This window comes from Vipera ursinii, assembly GCF_947247035.1.
Source record: "Vipera ursinii genome assembly, chromosome: 3".
Taxonomy (NCBI): Eukaryota; Metazoa; Chordata; class Lepidosauria; order Squamata; family Viperidae; genus Vipera; species Vipera ursinii.
Window position 1 is genome coordinate 112,186,590 of NC_139516.1, and position 21,982 is coordinate 112,208,571.

General features: G+C 37.6%; 1 protein-coding gene across 3 annotated transcripts in view; it reads left to right on the forward strand.

The window, feature by feature from the left end:
• The window catches only part of COP1 (COP1 E3 ubiquitin ligase), a 125,443-nt gene that overhangs the window by 78,928 nt on the left and 24,533 nt on the right, over positions 1-21,982 (forward strand). For all 3 annotated transcript variants that reach the window (XM_083360609.1, XM_083360607.1, XM_083360608.1), the window contains 3 exons: positions 2,330-2,447; positions 5,264-5,388; positions 6,231-6,391. In XM_083360609.1, the coding sequence (XP_083216735.1) occupies positions 2,330-2,447; positions 5,264-5,388; positions 6,231-6,391 (404 nt within the window). The remainder of the gene's footprint in view (positions 1-2,329; positions 2,448-5,263; positions 5,389-6,230; positions 6,392-21,982) is intronic.

A 21,982-nucleotide genomic window follows, 5' to 3' on the forward strand; every position in this document is an offset into this window, starting at 1 on the left:
TTACAGTTATTTATTGCAATATTTGAAAGAAGAATTCAAAGCTGCAAGCAGATGTTTTGGCTTGCTTCATTTATTCCCCATACTTGTCATTCTTCCTGCCATAGAGCAATATACTGTCCGTATCATTTAAAATGTGTCTGTTAATATAGATTCTAGCTTTTTAGCTAAAAGAAAAGCACCAGTTGACAAATATTTTATTATTTTGCATTCAGATGTTATTAAAATCTTTTTTCCAGAGAAACATTCATTTTATTCTCTTGTAACTACAATGTAAGAAGAGTGAGTTAAATAAATATTAGACAAATAGATTTGTTGAGGTTGAAATGATTTAGAGTCCACTTTAGCCATCTATGTAAAGAAACATTGAGCACTGCCACAAAAACTCCTAGGCTCTTTTATCAATGCTTTTGTCTAAGTCTGTAGGTCAGTTACATATTGATGGAATAGTTTTAGAATACTCTTGCTGATTGAGGAGACCCATTTCATTATGCTGTGCTATGTTGTGTAATGAAGGTAGTTCTAAACTTATGACAGGTAACTTAGCTACTGTTTGAAGTTCCGACTTACCTGAAAAAGGGCACTTAGGACCCAGAAAAGAAGTTCCAGCAGTCCCACTCCCCAGTGGTCACATGACCACATTTTGGACACTGAGCAACATTGCTGCATTTAAGTTGGTGATATAACTGTTTTCTTACAATGCTTTTGCTGAAAACCAGCACTTTCGGTTTTCAGCAAAACTGTACCACAGCAAACAATGGTTTTGCTTAATGTAAAATCAGGTTGGTCACATGATCAACCCATTTTATGATCGTTTTGCCTTTTAGCTGTAATAGGTTCCATTTTGGTCATAACTTAAGAATGTACTGTATTACTGCTGGTTAAGTATTTATTTGAACAACTAGCATAGTAGATAGAATTTATTACATGGAAGATCCTGACCTGAGAAATTAGGTGTCTTAGATAAGCTAAGCTTGATCAAACTGGTCTAGTATCTCTTCCTCTTTGCACTCTAGTGGAAATACCCAGTTGACCCAGTTGACCTACTTATCTGTAGCAGTGCCACAGGATGAGTCTCTTCAGGGCATTCTGAATAGTGAAGCACAGTTTCTGAATGGAAATAGTCATTTGTACATGTCAGAATCCAGATTAGGATTGAAATTTATGGAATTTAATCCATGGAATTGAACGGAGGACTTTGTGACGGTGGAAAAATTTACTTTAAGACTTGCAAGATTCTATTAACGTCACCTTACAATAAAGTAGAATTAGTTCCTCTGGGCATGCTTTCTATCTGGATTGCCTTGCAAGACTAGCAGTGATTAAAAAAAATGCTGGCAGCAGCAATATTTTGAGAACTTAATTAGAGGTTTAGTCTTAGCTAGTTACTATTTATTTTCTCCCTGTAATAGTTCTCTTCACAATTTAGTTGCTCATCTCTAAAAAAGGCTGGTCGTATACCTAAATAGATCTTTCTCTTTCCAAACAGAAATTCTCCACATTACAGGTACTTCACAGGTTATGACCATTCATTCAGTGACCATTCAAGGTTACAGTGGTGCTGAATGAGGGAGACTTACTGGTTCTCAGTGGTGCATCTGCGTAGTCATGTAATTGGACATTTGACAACTGGCTCACAATTATGACAATTGCAGCATCTGCCATTTGCGACATTCCTTTTCAGCTTCCCCCAAGCAAAGTCAATGGGTGAGCCAACAGGAGGTCACAAATCACTCGTGTTCCTGCTACTTTTTCACTCACCCATGCTCTGCCCATGGCTCCGTAGACCCTGCCCTCAGCACCCACTTGCCAACTATAGTACCTGTCCATTGAACTTGTCTACTTGCTTAGACTATATAACAGGTGCTCGTGGAACCCACCTCCCTGCCCAGCCATGTTCTGTATCATCTGCTCATGGCACTTGTCCACCCACCCTCTCAAGCTCTGAAGTGCCTGCTGATGGCACCTGCCTGCCTGCCCGTCACTCTACCCAGCCAGCCCGTCTCCATCTTTTCCCACATTGCAATCACATAAAGTCCTCACTTAATGACCCATGCAGCCCTGGTGTTATGACAACAGGTGATGGCACTTCAAAAAAAATGGTATAATAATTCTGAAACGATTTACTTTTTTCTTTTTACAGGAAGGAAATCATGTTTGTTTTAATTAGGAGAAAAAAATTAGAAACCTGTCTTGCTTGATAATTAGAATAAATGGGAAATAAATACCTAGGGAGAACCTCTTACCCCAATCTATGTAGCCTCAGGTTCAGTCTGTCTTATTCTCTATTGACTGACTAATATCTTCGTTTTTTCCCCACATTTCTCCAAAGATCACTGTGTCCACTACTACGATCTTCGGAACACTAAACAGCCCATTATGGTCTTCAAAGGGCATCGCAAAGCTGTTTCATATGCAAAGTTTGTTAGTGGAGAAGAAATAGTCTCTGCGTGAGTATTGTAAAAAGCTTCTATACTTTCTGATTCTTGGTGAATTTCAGAAAATCAGTATTTTGCACAGCTTACGAGTGAGATTGTAAGCACATACTACAGTGTTTGTGTGAACTGTCAATTTGCACAGCAGATTCTAGTACTTTTATTAGAACAAAAATAGAAAATGGTTTCTCACTTCCTTTGGATCCAGAGTGTCTCATTAGTGCTGAAGAAACTGAGAAAGTTATAACTATGTGACTAGTAGTTTTTTGTTTTGTTTAGTTCTTGTCTGTTCAGACACGCTTTTAGGAGTTGCTGACAACATACTGAAACAAATGCTTAATTCTGTGAAGACTTAATCTCATGTTTCTCTTTAGTATAATAAACACTGAAGAAGAGGTAATATCTGATTCCATTATTTTTCTGAAAAGTAGATTTTTTTTAACTGCAGATGTTCTAAGAATTGCAGGAGTGCCCTCATGTGGTAATATATAACCTGAGATTTGCTGCATTTGAAGAGTTGAACTTTGGAGACTAAGGCAGCAATCATCTGATCAAATTAAGGAGTAAAGAATTAGCAGAAGGCAATTTATGTAATGATTAAACTACATTTGGAATTTAAAAACACTCTAGGCAAAATCTTAGTATTAGTTTAGAAGACTGAAGAGAGGCATATCAGTTTTTATGTACATGAATGGATGCGATAGGGAATTATTTTTCTGTGTGTGTGCCTTCGAGTCAGTGTTGATTTTTGTCAACTGCCTAGACAAGTTTCTGTACCAGGTAGTCTTCAAAACCATGTATGTTGTAAGTCAAATGGGACCCAATTTTACAACAATTTTTATGGTGGTTGTTAAGTGGATCACTATGATCATTAATTACATGGTTATTGAACAAATCCAGGTTCCCAATGGGCTTTTTTACAATGTTTTCCCAGAAATAAGCAAAAGGGCTCATAAATTGCTATCAGACGAACACAGGATGCCTTCAACAGGTTGTAAATGTGAGCTGCTTGCCAAGTGACTGAATTGCAATTACATAACCATGGGGAGGTGTAACTACAGGTTGTAAGTCACTTTTTCCGAGGCTGTTGTAACTGAACTGTTGTTAAATGAATGGTTGTAAGTCAAGGACTATCTGTAATTTTTTTTGCAAGATCTCAGAAATGTTTTGCCATTGCCTGCTTTCTAGGACTGAGTGACAGGTCAAAGGTCACCCAGATGATTTGTGCCTATCGCAGGACTAGAACTCATGGCTTCTCAGTTTCTAGCTTGAGGCTTTAACCACTACACTAAATTGGCTCATAGGAGTAATAGTTAGGAACTAAACTAGAAATAATGGATACAAGTTGCAGCTATCTAAATTTTGTTTCTTATGTTTGCATTACATTCTTACAAAATGCTCGATGTTAAGGTTTGTACAGGTAGTCATGGTGGCACATAGTTAGAATGCAGTATTGCAGGTTAATTCTGCTGACTCTGATTGCAAGCAGTTTGGCAGTTCAAGTCTCATCGGCTCAAGGTTGACAGCCTTCCACTCTTCCAGGGTCGGTATAATGTGGACTCAAATTGTTGGGGGCAATATGGTAACTCAGTAAACTGCTTAGAGAGGTTTGTAAAGCACTGTGAAGGAGTTTTGCTACTGCTATTGCTAGTCCTTGATTTGTTTAGCAACTGTTCAAAGTTTGGCAGCACTGAAAGAAGGGACTTAAGATCAGTCCCCAAAGTTATGACAGCTATGGCTTCAGCCTACATTACAACTTGGAGGCTTCATAGAACTCCAGAGCTGTGGTGTGCCAAGAATATCAGAGTCACAGCCTACTCCTTCCTTGGCCTCCCTGAACTCATGCTGCAGTGCATGAGGACTCCAACTTGTACACGGCTTGCATTGGACCTGTGAAGGCTTCCTCTTCACCCCTGTAGTAGCCTCCATGTTCTCTCTTGCTTAACAACTCCACGTGTATGGAGTTACAAAAGGCAACTAAGACTGCTGTTTGCTGTCGCTAAGTGATGCGGTCACATGACATTGTATTTTATGCATAGCGATGGCAATTCCAATCCCAATGGTCATACATTGGGGATTACCTGTGTAATAGTGGAATGTAATATACATTTGGGTTCACCATCTCTACAGATTTTTTAAAAAAACCTGGTCAGCTGTCGTGGATGGTTTAATTGGTTTTACTCAAAGAAGGTTGGAGTAGATGATCTTTATCATCCCTTCCAATTCTACAGTTCTATGATTCTGTATAACAGGTATCCTTTAGGATTCATTCCACTGGTGCAGGGGTGTCAAACTGCCAGCCTGTGGGCCGGATGCATCATTGGGAAGCCACGCCCACCCCATTGCCAGCAATGGCGAAAAAGCTCCGATAAGTTGTGGGACATCACATGATGTCGTGAGTTTGACATGCCTGCACTGGTGGAAGCCTCAATGAATTAAATGTAAAAGTAATGTTATGTAAATTTCAGTAAATTTAACAAGATTCTACCGAAAAATATGCCTTGGGATTCTTCATAGCTTTTCATTTTTCTATGAATATGTATTGTCTAATAATTGCAAGGCTATTGATACTAAAGCTGACTTCTTTACTTGAAACAAGTTTTCTGTACCCCTTCCCAAAGACTTAAAGTATTTTTGCTTGGAAAACAAACCTTTGCAGAACCCAGGGCGTGTTGAATGCAGCTTCCCTCTTTGCCTGCATTGTCCCAGGCACGGATGGTACCAGAAATCTGTTTTCCGCCTAACTTAAATTTTACACACTGCTGATTTTGCCTTCTTGGGAGTCTCTCCTAATTTCCAATTTATTTGTACGTTTGTATCTCTGTCCTTAGGTCAACAGATAGCCAGCTAAAGCTATGGAATGTAGGGAAGCCACATTGTTTGCGTTCTTTTAAGGGTCACATCAATGAGAAGAATTTTGTAGGCTTGGCATCTAATGGAGACTATATTGCCTGTGGTGAGTAAACAGCTGTTTGAACAAAGAAATTTAAATCTACTGTCAAGTTTAAGCATTTATCAATGTCAAGTTTATGACAATACATTACAATAAAACTGAATACACTATGAAATATAAACAAAATCATTGAATGGATCCATCCCTTTTCTTGATAAAAAAAGAGATTCTTATGTTTAAAAATATCCCTAACAGCTGCCTGCCCACCTGTTTTCAAGAAATGTAAAAGAAAGAGGTTCAAAACTTTGAGAACATACTTACTTGTTTATCCCAAATCATTATAGTTCAAACCAACTGGAAAAACTGAGTAATCCCAAATTTATAAAGGCAAGGGAAAGAACTATTATTCAGTTTTCCAGTTGGTTACATAAAGTAACCTATTGTTATAGCTTACTGTACTTTTCAGTAGTGAAAAATATCCCCAGTTCTTCAGCGTAATCTCCTTTGGTCTGTACGCTGAACTTTTTATTACTTCTTAGGTTCTAAATCCTTTTTGGTGTTTCAGCATTCTCCTTGAACTCTTAACATCTGAAGTAGGTCATAGAAAATATCTTCTGGCATCTGGAGTCATGCTATTGCAGAGAAAAGTTGCAAATGTTACATCTTCAAATATACGCTTCTTAAATTGTGTTAACCTTGGTAGTTGCCATCTTCCATTCACTTTCTGAGTATTGGATACTTGGAATGAGTTGGTTATATCAAATTATACATCTTATAATTAATCTAGCTCCTATATTAGAGTTTTCTGCTGTAACCAGAACAGTTTTAGTGGAAAGTTTAGATTGGGCTGGAACTGACAGAAATAAATATTGCAAATCAACCTGTCTTTTTGTTTTTGGTTGTAGGAAGTGAAAATAATTCGCTTTACCTGTACTATAAAGGTCTCTCAAAGACACTGCTAACCTTCAAATTTGATACTGTAAAAAGTGTCCTGGACAAAGATCGGAAGGAGGATGACACAAACGAATTTGTCAGTGCTGTATGCTGGAGAGCATTACCAGATGGGGTAAATATTTTGTTATTTTTTTCTTCTTGCCAAGGAGCAAAATAATGAGAGTTTTGCAGGCCATTTATTTGGATCAAACTCAGTCTAGTTGTGAACATGTCAGATTAATGGAAGTTTTCCTTTTGGATCCTTAAATGACCAAATTTGGCTTTCTCAAGAGTAATAACAACTACCACTACTTAGAATTACAGATAAAGGAATATAAGCAGATGTTAATGGATTATCAAAACAGATATCACTGGACTATCATGCAACAAATCTTACCTTTGACCTATATCAAGATTTGCTTTTCAGTAGCTTGTATCTTTGGACAAAGATTATATTTATTTTTTTCTATGTATAGTTGTTTTAGTGTATAGATAACTTCTTAGCTACAACCTGTGAGTCTTTTACTTCTAACAAACTTGAAGCCTGTTCCTGCTTTCTCAGCCCAAATAGATGCCTACCAAGCATCCCTTTTGTTGTTGTTAGTTGTGAAGTCGTGTCTGACCCATCGCAAGCCCATGGACAATGTTCCACCAGGCCTTCTTGTCCTCTACCATCTTCTGGAGCCCATTTAAGCTCACGCCTACTGCTTCAGTGACTCCATCCATCCACCTCATTCTCTGTTGTCCCCTTCTTCTCTTTCCCTCAACTTTTCCCAGCATTAGGCTCTTCTCCAGTGAGTCCTTCCTTCTCATTGGGTGGCCAAAGTATTTGAGTTTCAACTTCAGGATCTGGCCTTCTAAAGATCAGTCAGGGTTGATCTCCTCTAAGACTGATCGGTTTGATCGCCTTGCAGTCCAAGGGACTCGCAGGAGTCTTCTCCAGCAGCATAGTTCAAAGGCCTCAATTCTTTGGCGCTCAGCCTTTCTTATGGTCCAACTTTCAGAGCCATACATTGCAACTGGGAAAACCATAGCCTTGACTATACGGACTTTTGTTGGCAGGGTGATGTCTCTGCTTTTTAGTGTGCTATCTAGATTGCCATAGCTTTCCTCCCCAGGAGCAAGCATCTTTTAATTTCTTGGCTGCAGTCCCCATCTGCGGTGATCTTGGAGCCCAGGAAAGCAAAATCTGTCACTACCTCCATTTCTTCCTCATCTATTTGCCAGGAATTGAGAGGGCTAGATGCCATGATTTTGGTTTTCTTAATGTTGAGTTTCAAGCCAACGTTTGCACTCTCCTTCTTCACCTGCAACAAGAGGCTCTTTAGTTCCTCTTCGCTTTCTGCCATGGTGGTATCATCTGCATATCTTAGGTTGTTGATATTTCTCCCAGGAAACTTAATTCCAATTTTTGATTCATCTAGCCCTGCCTTTCTCATGCTCTGCATATAAGTTAAATAGGCAGGGCGACAGTATACAGCCTTGACGGACTCCTTTCCCAATTTTGAACCAATCAGTGGTTCCGTGTCCAGTTCTCACTGTTGCTTCTTGACTCACATATAGGTTTCTCGAGACAAATGAGATGGTCTGATACTCTCATTTCTTTAAGAACTTGCCACAATTTGTTGTGATCCACACAATCAAAGGCTTTAGCATAGTCAACGAAGCAGAAGTAGATGTTTTTCTGGAACTCCCTAGCTTTCTCCATGATCCAGCGTATGTTGGCAATTTGATCTCTAGTTCCTCTGCCTCTTCGAAATTCTGCCTGTACTTCTGGAAGTTCTCAGTCCACATACTGCTGGAATCTAGTTTGTAGGATTTTAAGCATAACTTGAAATGAGTGCAATGGTGAGATAGTTTGAACATTCTTTGGCATTGCCTTTCTTTGGAATTGGAATGTAAACTGACCTTTTCCAATCCTGTGGCTACTGTTGAGTTTTCCAAATTTGCTGGAAAATTGAGTGTAGCACTTTTACTGCATCGTCTTTTAAGATTTTGAATAGCTCAGCTGGAATACTGTCACCTCCAGTATCTTTGTTGTTGCTCAGATTTCCTAAGGCCTATTTCACTTCACATTCTAGGATGTTTGGCTTGAGGTCAGTGACCACCCCATCATGATTATCAGAGACACTAAGCTCGTTCTTTTATAGTTCTTCTGTGTAATTTTACCACCTCTTCTTAATCTCTTCTGCTTCTGTTAGGTCCCTGCCATTTTGGTCCTTTATCATGCCCATCTTTGCATGAAACGTTCCCTTCTTGTGATGGTTTTAGTTGCTACCTCTTCTACAATGTTGAGAACCTCCGTTCATTGTTCTTCAGGCACTCTGTCTATCAGATCTAATTCCTTAAATATATTTGTCACCTCTACTGTATATTCATCAGGGATATGATTTAGTTCATACCTGAGTGGCCTAATGTTTTTCCCTACTTTCTTCAATTTAAGCCTAAATTTTGCAACGAGAAGTTCATGATCTGAGCCACAGTCAGCTCCTGGTCTTGTTTTTATTGACTGTATCCATCTTTGGCTGCAGAGCACATAGTCAATCTAATTTCTGTGTTGACCGTCTGGTGATGTCCATGTGTAAAGCCGTCTCTTGGGTTGTTGGAAAAGAGTGTTTGCTATGACCATTGTATTCTCTTGACAAAATTCTATCAGTCTGTGCCCTGTTTCATTTTGTGCTCCAAGGCCAAACTTGCCTGTTATTCCGGTTATCTTTTGGCTTCCTACTTTAGCATTCCAATCCCCCATGATGATAATGACATCATTTTTTGGTGTTAGTTCTGTAAGGTGCTGTAGGGCTTCATAGAACCGGTCAATTTCATCCTCTTCAGCACCAGTGGTTGGGGCATAGACTTGGACTACTGTGATATTGAGTGATTTGCCTTGGGTTCGCACTGAGATCATTTTGTCATTTTGGGGATTGTATCCTAGTATTGCTTTTCCTCCTCTTTTATTACTATGAAGGCTACTCCATTTCTTCTGAGGGACTCTTGCCCGCAGTAGTATACCTGATGGTCATCCGAATTAAATTCACCCATTCCTATCCATTTTAGTTCGCTGATTCCTAAGATGTCGATGTTCAGTCTTGTCATCTCTTGTTTGACCAGGTCCAGCTTTCCTTGATTCATGGATCTTACATTCCAGGTTCCTATGGAGAAAAAAATCTTTACAGCATCGGACTTTCCTTTCACCACCAGACACATCCACAGCTGAGCGTCCTTTCGGCTTTGGCCCAGTCGCTTCATTCTTTCTGGCGCTACTAGTACTAGCCCTCTGCTCTTCCCCAGTAGCATATTGGACGCCTTCCGACCTGAGGGGCTCATCTTCCAGCATCATATCGTTTTGCCTTTTGGTACTGTCCATAGGGTTTTCATGGCAAAGATACTGGAGTGGGTTGCCATTTCCTTCTCCAGTGGATCACATTTTGTCAGAACTCTCTGCTATGACCTGTCCGTCTTGGGTGGCCCTACACAGCATAGCTCATAGCTTCATTGAGTTACGCAAGCCCCTTCGCCACAACAACACAGTAATCCATGAAGGAGCAAGCATCCCTAGCTATCATAAATGGTTCCCCCCCATCACATGGCTGCATGTCTAGCAGGTCAGCTTTATGACTGGTTGTATTGTGTGGTCACATAACCTTGATTCACAGTACTTTTTGCTGGTTTCCAGCATTTCTTGCCAGTATCCAGCAAAAAAAAAATGCCCATTCAAATTAATGGGTTCACTTAAAGATTATCATATTCGCTTAACAACCATCATGAAAAAGGACAGAAAATTACTCATCTTGATGCCTGACTTATGACTGTAACAATTGACGACCATTATTCCTCAGAGCTTATTTGAGTTAGTGAAAATTTAGAATTCTATGTAAGTACCAATTTTGCCTTGTGCTCTGAATGCATCTTCTTTCTGGTTGTGCTAGAAAACAGTCTTTGCAGGTTTATGTTGTTCAGGAAGCTGGAGGTGAAAACCTCTCCCCTCCAAGTTTCCATATATTGACCTGACCTCCTGCTTTGGAAAGTGGCTTGGTAGTTCCTACTGCCACTGTCAGTCCTTTGGAATGTTTCACCTGGTATGTGAGAGAAACAGAGGTTTCACATTCTTTGCTGCCTTTCTAGCAATTAAAGGTTAAAATGCAAAAGTTGAAATCACTTTTATAGTATCACCTCCATATCATGTATTATAGAGGTATGTTAGCTAGAGATTTCATCCTTTCTTCCCCCAGGGAGTAATAGAAATTACCAAATCATTTTTAAAAAATGTAATTTCCTAATTCCCACTCTTCAAAAAAAAAAACAACAAAAACCCACAAACATTCTGTTGCCCAGATCATGGTAATACAACAACTTTCAAATTAGAAATGAAAGAAAAGTACCCCAAACCAAATGTAATTTTCAGTCTGCTGCAAATAAAGAGATTGCAAGAAGTGTCTAGAAAGGGTCTATTAGTGATCCATAATAGTGAAGATGTTGGTCTAGGTCTTCGAAAACTTGGATTCAAGTTTCTCCTCAGGCATGGAAGCTTATTGGGTGACTTTGGGCTAGTTACACTCTCTCAGCCTTTCCACTTTCCAAACAAAGGGTTCAATTATTCACTATTTTTGGGGGAAAATTAAGAATGTTTCTAGAGCCTATATAGAGCCTTTCATAATTAGAAATATGGAAATAATTAAATAAACTAGGACATGCAGTCTGTTGGAAAAACTAACAATTAATATTGAGAAGATTAGCACTCCTCATACACTGTTTTGGGGAGAAAGTTCCAGAGAGACTGGGGAGGTCAAAAGAAGCTAGAAAAATCACCCTTTGCATTAATTTTTGTATGCAGGGACAAACTTTAAGACTTCAATCACATGTCACAAACATCATCTTGACTATTTTAACACACAACCTAGGGATGCCAACAACATAGATCTTAAAGCACCTTTTGGGCAGTTAAGTCCTCAACTTATGACAGCAATTGGGACCAGAATTTCTATCTCTAACTGATGTATTCATGCTACCACTAACGTGGCAACAGCAATCCCTGGTCCTAGTTGCCATCATTAATCAACTCCCATGGTGATTAGATAAGGAAGCTTATTGCCAACTTCTCATAACCAAAGACATTGGGGAAGCTTGTAGGAAGTTCAAGTCCCAGGGCTGTAGACATATAAGTGGCTGCTGCTGGGTGGGGAATGACCAGAGAGGATGTGAGAGAGGGTTGCTGAGGCTGTATGCAAGGTGCATAGTCAGGGATAGTAAGAGGGGGTGTGCTAGAAAGGGTCAGAGAGGGGGTGCATAAAGTATGCCTTGAGGATGAGAGGTAGTGTGCAAGAGACATGATATGGATCCAGGAAAGTGCACAAGGGTGTGATAGAGGCATGGTGCAGGTTAGGGAGGGTTTGTGTGGTGTGTACAAGGGTGCAAGAGGTTTGGGAAGGATGTACAGATGGGTCCAAATGGCTGGCATAAGCACACAGGGCATGGGGAAGAGTGTGTGGGTGGGGGATACTTATCCCAGTGACTTGTGACCTTCTCTGCTGGCTTCCCCATTGACTTTCTGAGGAAGCCGGCAAAGAAGGTTGCAAATGGCATTCACATGATCGAAAAGTGCTGCAACCAGTTCTAAGGGAAAACTGGTTAAATGCTTAGATTGCAATTGCCTGACTGTGGGGTTGCTGGGATGAGTAGAACTTTGAGGGCCAATCGTAACCCTGATTCAGTTAGCCCCACTGTAACTTGGAGTGCTTGTTGGCCCAATGGTTGCATACCAAGGACTACCTGTATTACTTTAATCATAAACCAACAATGAAAACAGAATATGAAGCTTAGCAATATCATTGTGAGAGAGCCAGTTTGGTGTAGTGATGGGGGCACCAGACTAGAGGCAAGGAGACTATGAGTTCTAGTTCCGCTTTACACACAAAGCCATGTTGGGTGATCTTGGCCTAGTCAATCTGTCTCAGGAATAAACTAAGAAAACATTGGCAAAACATTTCCAAAAATCTTGCCAAGAAAATTGAAGAGTCAAATCCAAGCAGTCACCAGGAGGAGTCTGACTAAAGACTGACTCAAAGGACACCCCTAATCATGGTACATCTTGGAGCTGCGATATGGGTTTCCAAATGCATTAGATTTGATTACATTTGAGCAAAGGTCCTGTTAGGCTTCTGCTGATGTTGCTTAAAAATATATTGTAATATTAACTAAGTGTATTGTAAGAAATCTTATTTGAGCTCTTGCTGTTCAGAGTAAAAGTATTATATATAAGCCCTATGATTACATAGATTATGCATAGCTTCAATTTATTAGCATCATTATAAAATAAGTCATTTAATCAGTATGTTCATTGTAATATTTTAAATAGATTAGCTTGGAAAGAAAGTAGAATTTAAGTGTTTTGGAAAACTATCTGGAAATAAAGATAAGAGAAAATGGAATGCAAATTAGTCATAAAAATATCTAGAATCCTTCCAGAGAGAAGCTCTGAAGTAATGGTAATAGAGAATTGTGGAAAACTCATAAATTTCAGTTCTGCCGAAGGGGCCAGAATTATTGGCTTACTTAAATCAAGTTCTGTTAATTGAATAGTTATTCTGCATCACTGAAAAGTATTCTGTTAAAAAGCAAGCTAAGAAAGCTAAAGCTGAAAAACTATCCTGTTCCATGTTTTTGAATATTCAAGAGAATATAAAATAGTACTACTAGTGTGTGTGTGTGTGTGTGTGTGTGTATTCATTTGCCCTTTTTCGCATTTGATTGAGAAAGGGGCTGATTTGAATTTGTTGACATTTGAGGAACACACTTTGAAATTATCAGTACGAAGTGATCTGATCCTCATCTCTTGGACAAATAATATAGGTGTGTGTAGAGAGATAGAAATAGATAGATAGATAGATAGATAGATAGATAGATAGATAGATAGATAGATAGATAGATAGATAGAGACAGAGAGACAGTATAGAAATCAGATGAAACAGACATGAGAAGCAGATGAAATGGAAGAACACTGCCTATCTGCAATTGATATATTTCTGTTTTTTATAAATTCTAAATTCACCATGGTAGTAATTTTAAACTGATTTAAATCAAGATTAGACATTGTAAATGCAAGGGGGGGAAAATATCTCTGTTCTGATTATTGACTTCTGTTGAGTCACATTCTAAAGGCCACCTGCATTTCATCTACATTAGCCATAATGAAATACTGGACTCAAATGATCCCTTTAGTAATATATGAGAGGGCTTTTCAACTGGTGGTATGCGTACCACCTGTGGTATTTTGCCACGTGGCAGGTGGTATGTGACTGTCCTAGAGATGTGTAGCAGAGGAGGGGAATGAGCCGAAGCGACCCAAGCCTGAGGGAGAGGCAACTGCAGCTGCAGGACTGTCTGGGCTGGGCAGAAGCCCCAGGAGCCACCAGAGCTCCAGCTGATTGGTACTTCCGGAAGCAGTGCGGAGCTGGAGGTGAACTGAAGAAAAATGGGGGGGGGAGAAGAGGCTATAAAAGGAGGTGGAAAGGGGAAAAAAAGACAACAGGGAAAGAGAAGGAGAGCTCAGTAGGCAGTGAGGAAACAAGGAAGAAACAGTAGGTGTTGCTGGAAGAAAAGGTCCCCTGGTTCATTTTCTCCAGCCAGGAAAATGCAATCAGCTCTGATGAAATGAAAAGCCGGCAGATGAGCATGTCAGAAAGGAGGTGGGTTTATTTAGTTCTGGATCAGCTGGCAGCTTGATTGGGTTACCATAAGGATTTTTGTACAGTTTTTACAGTGTTTTGTAATTCAGCGGCTCGGTTTGTGTGCTTTGGTTATTTTAGTCTGTATTTTAGACTAGCAATGAGTCCAAAGTGTTGACTTTCATAGGTTTAATCCCTTCAAACAAATGTAATTAGTTTTACCCACTTCTCTTGAGTCTGCATATGGCTTTTAGAAAGTTTTCTTTGAAGGTAAACAGACTTAATTTAAGGCTAAAGCTTTTTGCAATTGCTGGAGCCTTTCAGTCTCGGATTGCAACACTGTGAAACGTGACACATGTAAGGCAGTTTAAAGAAGAAGACAAAACCTAGAGTTTGTGTTTCTTTATTTTGTGAGCCTTTCTTGCTTTGCACTTGATTCCTGTGTCTTTAAGGGTACAGGGAAGGGATTGTCAGTGGGGGTGTGTGTGCATTCTTACTACACTCAGAAAGGAGAGAGGAAGAAGGGCCGACCAGCTAGCTCAGGGGTCTACAAACTTAGCAACTTTAAGACCTGTGGACTTCAACTCCCAGAATTCCTCAATCAGCCATGATGGCTGAGGAATTATGGGAGTTGAAGTCCACAAGTCTTAAAAGTGCCAAGTTTAAAGACCCCTGAGCTAGCTGGTAGTGGTGCATATTAATAAACATGGATAAATTCATCATACATTTGTCAGTGCAAAGGGAAAGTGATTCAGCAAAGGAACAGCCACCGAAGAAATTAAAACTGGTACTTTTTTCCTTTATTTCTACAGTTTATAATATTTTATTAGATTATAGAATAAAATACAAAAATACAAAAGCAAATAGTAGGACACAGTGGTGAGGAAAAAGGGGGGGAAAGGGAGGGGGAGAAGGGAAAAAGAACAGACTTCCTCTGTTGCAGTGGAAGGAAGCATTAACATTGAACCTCAACTTTTTACTTTTCCATACAATTATAAACTAGCCATTTTTATAACAAGAAATGAATCTAATCAGTAAAACCCAAAATCCACCCCCTTTTTTTAGACATCAAGTTTTTGACGCCTTGCTAAGCACTGGTGGTACTCAAATATTGCCATGTCCTAAAAGTGGTACAATCTGTGAAAAGGTTGAAAAGCCCTGATATATGACCTCAAGCTCCATACAGAGGAAAGAATTTTGGAACATTCTTTGATTTCTTTCAGCTAATAAAGAGCCATTTCACCTATTCTGAATTTTGACAACATAAAGGCACATTGTATACAACAGTAGGAACTAATAGACTTTTTCTTTAAATATAGGGAATGTCCATTCATCTTTATAATTATATTAACTAAAATAATTCCTAGAATAATTTTAGCAAGTACTTCAATGTCATCTTTGGATTATTTAGAATTTGAATTTGTCATGGCTGTGAGGCCCAAAAGAGCAGTATGGCTGCATCTGGTTGTTGTCACCTATTTAGCACCAACCAGGGAGCACATGTAGTTCAAGGAATGCCTTACCCCCATTAATGTTTCATATATAATTATGTTCTCTCTCTCTCTCTCTCTCTCTCTCTCTCTCTCTCTCTCTCTCTCTCTCTCTCTCTCTCTCTCTCTGTGTGTGTGTGTGTGTGTGTGTGTATTCTCTTTTATGTTCTCATCATATGCTAAATAATAATTTGGAATAATCAATGACGTGAAAGGCATGACTGTGGCAATAAATATTAGACTTACTATGAATAAAATACTATTTAATTAAATTCAAACATTTTAAAAATACACATTTCTAATCTATAATCATTAATTTTTACATCTTTTACTTTCTTTTGCTCAGTTTCTATACAATCTGCTATCTATGAACACAACCTTTATTTTTTTAACTAAAGGGCTAGAAGGTTATCTCCTCCTTAGTTTGAGCTCTAATATTCCCAATTGTACAAGAGTCCACCTTAGTTTGAAATGTGTAATATCAGAAATGCTATCATTTATTTAGCATGAACTGAAAATGTTCTGTATTAAGTAGTTTTTAAACAGAAGTTTTGTAAAGGAATTATAAAATATATTTACATTTGCATATAGAGCATATGCATTACAACTTCTGCTATATTCTAGGCTACCATAGTAAATATCATTTTACGTGAATAATTAAAAAAGGTGGCCAGTTTAGCAACTCCTTTACTCATTATTATCACCTCAACAGTAACACTCTTGAGATCAACATTAGTCTGCCAAGCTGTTATTATTAGTGGCACACTTGCCAACTCAAAACCTTGGTGTTTTGACACTTACTTTCGTTTGGAAGTTTTTAGAGATAATACAATAATACAAAAAAGGGAATTTGGAATTTGCTTTCCTTCCTTCCTTCCTTCCTTCCTTCCTTCCTTCCTTCCTTCCTTCCTTCCTTCCTTCCTTCCTTCCTTCCTATTTCTTATCCAGAAACTTCTTCACTTCATGAAAGACTATTACAATGTCAGCATTCCTAGATCCCATTCATTATTCATTATGGGTTCATTGTACTTATTACCCTTGTGTTTCTGAGGTTTAATAGTCTACTTTTGAAGAGTGTTCTCCCATGCAGCTCTACATTATATGGTATCTGCAGCACCAAACAGCATTTCATTATATCTTTCTTATGTGTAAAATTGGTAAAAGAACACCCTACAAATGAATGGTGTCAGAATTTTCAGAGTGAAAATAATTGTGTTTTTGCTGTCTATTGCAGCATATCTTAATGTAATGTTACATTATCTATTGTATTCTCATAACAAGCTCAAGAAAAGCTATCCTGCAAACGTATGTCTCACTTCTAATTATTTATTTTTTTACTTGTTTTATACACTTTACATTTGATATGTAGATAGATGTTAAATGAGGTTGGTTGATAGTTGAATTTGAAAATTAACTTAAATATTGGTTCTGAAATATCACAATAGACCACAAATTGCATGAGTAACTGTAATCTTCAATAATAAAATTAAAATAGTTTTGTTTTTGATTCTTCATTATTTATCAATCTTACTCCATTTCAAGAATCTAGCTCAGGGGTGTCAAAGTTGCAATGTCACCTGATGAGTTGCAATGTATCGTGACTTTTTTTCCATTGCCGGCAATGGGGTGGGCACGGTTTTGCCATGACTCATCCGGCCCTTGGGCCTGCAGTTTGACACCCCTGATCTAGCTTAATAAAATACTTTGATTTTAACCTTGTCTTGTATTGTTGGAATTACAGGTGTGTGATTCAAAAATTTTGGAATATTCTAGTTTTCTACTTGGCAAATTGAAAGAAAAATAACTTACATTAATACATGCATGATACTTTGATCACCCAGAAAAATCATAGTTTGGGGTACAATTGATCAGGCATATATGTTTGAGAGGAAGGAAATGTAACTGAACTAACAGAGAACCAGAAAGAGGTATAGGCTCTGCATATAAACCTTCAAACTCTTCTAATCTTAGAGTCCTAGACCTTTTTTTACTATAGCTGTTGATCCTTAGTCATGCTTGATGGATTTCCTGGAGCTATTGATTTTCTTGGACCTGTTTAATTTTCAGAGACATCAAGTCTGTTTTCATTCTGTTCTATCTAGTAGAGGTGCTCATTCAGAATATTGTTTGACCTGTGGTTCCATTCATTCTTTGTAAATTGATCTTAGAAGACAGTGTTGGAAAATCTTTATTATATCCTGTGGATTCTGACCTATATTAACCGCTCTCTGTATGTGTATGTAAGCATATGTGTATAATACATATGTACATAGAGATATATAGAGAGAGATTATTTGTACACAGGTGCCAACATATACATGTAACGTCCATATACATACATTGCTTGGTGAGACAGTCTAAAGAACTGACAAGCAAGATTTAAATTCAAACCAATTTTTTTTAAAAAACTGGGTATAATTCCTAGACATATCAACTAAAAAAAATCATAATTTTCTAGGCTACTTGTACTAATGATATCAGATTAGGAATATAAACTTGGACAATATGCAGTAATGAAAAAAATAACATTTATTCACTATAGATGTTTGAGCAAACACAAGCAAAAATGGTTTCCAAATATATTTTATATAGCAAGGCAGATTTAAACAGAATATGGTTTCTAAAGGGCAAAAGTCTTGACCAAAAAACTGAAATCAGAAATATATGGAAATGTTATATGTTTAGAAATATTGTATATCGGAGCACAATAAAAGGGAACTTAGAAACTAAACATTTACTCATAATGTTTTTAATAGTCTTTTTTCTTTCACTTGTTTTTTTCTCTTTTTAAAAAATATGAATAAAAAGAGATAAGGCAGTATATTCTAGATTGAGTTACCGTAAGTTTGAAGAAGCATGCATGAAGCTTCTTCAAACTTTGAATTCAGAATTTTCATTGGGTATGTATGTGGAATTGTTATCTCAGACTAGAGATGAATAATAAATTCATCTATATCAACTTTCAATTAATTAATTAATCAATCAATCAGTGGAACAACCTGCCTCCAGAAGTGGTGAATGCTCCAACACTGGAAGTTTTTAAGAAGAGACTGGACAGCCATTTGTCTGAAATGGTATAGGGTTTTCTGCCTTAGCAGGGGGTTGGACTAGATGACCTCCAAGGTCCCTTCCAACTTCTTCTTCTTCTTCTTCTTCTTCTTCTTCTTCTTCTTCTTCTTCTTCTTCTTCTTCTTCTTCTTCTTCTTCTTCTTCTTCTTCTTCTTCTTCTTCTTATTATTATTATTATTATTATTATTATTATTATTATTGAAACCTTTTTTGCATGCCTCTTTTTATAGATTTCAAATAAAATGCCCCCCTTGAAAATTAAAAAGAGGTATTATGCTCAGGAAGGCAGAGAAGAGATGGTGTGATTCACAACAGATTACACGCATCAGTTCTGATATCAACTGCTTTTCTGAATATATTTTTTTTCTTTTTCTCTCTACTTTCTTAAGAAAAGACATACAAGGCAACAGAATCCTCATTACACTAAGTTTTCGGAATGCACAGTTACAAAAGCATCTAGATGTGGTTATATTCTCAGTTCACTTGGGATTGATGACAAGAATTAACATGCCAGGCTGTTTAAAAGGAAGTGTGATTTTTGAAGAATTCTTAAAATACTCTGCAGTGTATTGAAAAGATTTTAAAAATAACCAGTTTTAAATCATTCCCCCCTCCCCCCCAAAAAAACCTCCAAAACTTGAAAATATAGTTTACTAGTTTTTGGGTAGTTAAATATCTTCTCTAAAATTGGAGTTTGCAGAATTAATAAAAACCCCTACATTGAGATATTGATGATTTATTTGATTAATGAGCTAATTTATTTGACTTACATTTGCCTTTCTTGTTCAAGTAAGATTTATAAAAGTATCTAGCCTGGGACAATTCAAATAAACTACCGGTAACTGCTTTGTTGCCTTTTACCCACCCACATCAGGATTCTGATTATACATGTTGTGACTGTATCCTTGACAACAAATTCTACTAATTGAGAGGATATTGTATGTATAAAATAAGAGCGGTGTTGTGGCCTAATAGTGAAGACACTTGCTTCCAACTTGGAAGGTTGAGGATTGAATCCTAGGTCATAACAGATGTTTTTCTCTCAGAGCACAAAGAGAAAATAATTGCTGCCAACTCCCTATAGGCATCAGGAAGGGCATCCAGCCAGTAAACCCTCAGATCCATTCAGTCACCCTGAGTTTTATGCTGAATTAAGGGATTACAGGGTTGTAAAAAAATTATATGTGTAAAATTGTGATACATTGAAACTGAGCTTTCTATATAATGTTCCTTATAAGAAAACATACTTTCTACCTGTACTGTAGTTTTTATAGTTACACAAATGAATCTCTGCCCAATTCCATTAAGGAACAACAGTTTCACTTGCTCTACAAATTCATTGTAAAAATTTTTAGCGTAAGGATTATATAAAGAACATACTTTCATTCATTATTAAAGCCACCATTTTTTTTAATTAGCGCTGGGAGGGGGGCAAAATTGTGACACTTAGTACTCTAAACTCTATTACGGTATTTGCTTTTCCATATGGCATATGTCCTACTGAGCTGCCTCAGGAAATGATGTCTTATTCTGTTTATCTATTGATGGAGGGAAAAAGAGAATTAAATGTTATATTATCAGTATTGATATCAATCTATTGTGACACAGCAAGCAAAATAAATGACATGTCAATAAAAGCAAAAATAATCTCAGTAGAAAATATTCTATGAAAAGGTTTGATAGATAAAAAGTACAAATATGTTATGCTGGACATAATGTCATTACATCTGCAAAATAGTTCGGAATTTATGAGGCAAGGACATTTACTCTAATTTTGAACAAAGTTTCTAAAGCTAAAATGGAAAATGAAAAAGGTGGTTTCTAGCCTTTATTGGTGCATGGATTTTAAAAAAGAAATAAAAGTAAATCCTGCTTTAAAAGTTCTTAAAACCGTTGGAACTATAGCACATAATTCCAATAACTAAAGGAGGTATTTCTAAATTTTACAGTATAATTAGACAAATTTTGGACAGAGACAGAGGCTGCAATCTAGTGCCTCTATTTATAGTAGACTGCACAAAAGTTTCTAAACCGTCCATCACCAAAAGGAGATGGATCAAAAATCTGGAACACATATTTTATTTGGATTGCAGATGAATGAGATTGGAGGTGGGACTGAGAGTATTTGCCTTAAAGAGAATTTGCTCCCATCTCAAAACCAGTGCAGTTGTTTTGGATTGTTTTTATTGCTTTTAGCTGTTTTATCATAAGCCTCAGAGTAATTTGATTGAGATGGGCGTCCATATAATTTAAATTAATTAATTAAAATGATTCTACTAAAACCCAGCTATTTCACATAAGCGGTTTTTTCTAAACCTTTCGACTGCTAATACTATTTTTAAAACTTCATTTCTTTCCCATCTGCTCTGCTTCATAATAGAATACTTAATTCAGTACCTATGAATTTAAAACTTGTGAGGTTACAAAGAAATAGCATTCTCCAAGTATGCTGGGGAATGTTCAAGTAATTAACATTTTATTAGTGAGTATAATAGTAGACTTTCTCACTTAAAGTTTCTCTGACATCTGTGTGCTTCCAGAATTTTAACAAGCTATATTAGAGAATTCTGTTTTCCTTTTGTAATAAAGAATCTTTTCTAATAGGGATGTAAAAAGCATGTCCCAGCAAAGTAATATAAGCAGCCAGTCAAAACAATATAAGCAGCCATTTTCTCTGGAAGGCTCAAATTTTTGCCTCAAAGGCTGTGGCTATAAGTATCTGTGCATGCACATCTCTTTTTAATCACTGATGGTTCCAGCAGAAATGTTATCTACATATTCATATACACATATAAAAGACTGGGAACAATCATTGAAGGAATTCCATGCTTCTTCCAAAGGATTTGTCTACTTTACTGTTTCAAGGAAGTGGGCTTTTTTTCTAGTAACACATTTTACTAAATTCCACTTTCTATCCCTTGCACAGTCCCATTTTCCTGAATAAATATATATAGTGGTTAAGGTACAAAGCCAGAAACCGGGTGGTAGTCACACCTTAAGCATGAAAGCCAGCTGGGCACACTCTCTCAGCCCAACCCACCTCACAGGGCGGTTGTGGGGAAATTAGAAGGAGGAAGGTGTATTGGATATGTTCGCCACCTTGTTATATGTATAAATAATAAAGGCAGGATATAAATAGACTATCACTGGAACATACATTCTAGTATTGCACTCTTAGCTTCCATAAGTACATGATAATAATAATGCAGTTGGAAGGGACCTTAGAGGTCATCTAGTCCAATCCCCTGCTCAGGCAGAAAACCCTATACCATTTTGGACAAATGGCTGCCAGTCTCTTCTTAAAAACTTCCAGTGTTGGAGCATTCACAGCTTCTGGAGGCAGGTTGTTCCACTGGTTAATTGTTCTAACTGTCAGGAAGTTTCTCCTTAGTTCTAGGTTGCTTTTCTCCTTGATTAGTTTCCATCCGTTGCTTCTTGTCCTGCCTTCAGGCGCTTTTGAAAATAGCTTGACTCCCTCCTCTTTGTGGCAGCCCCTGAGATATT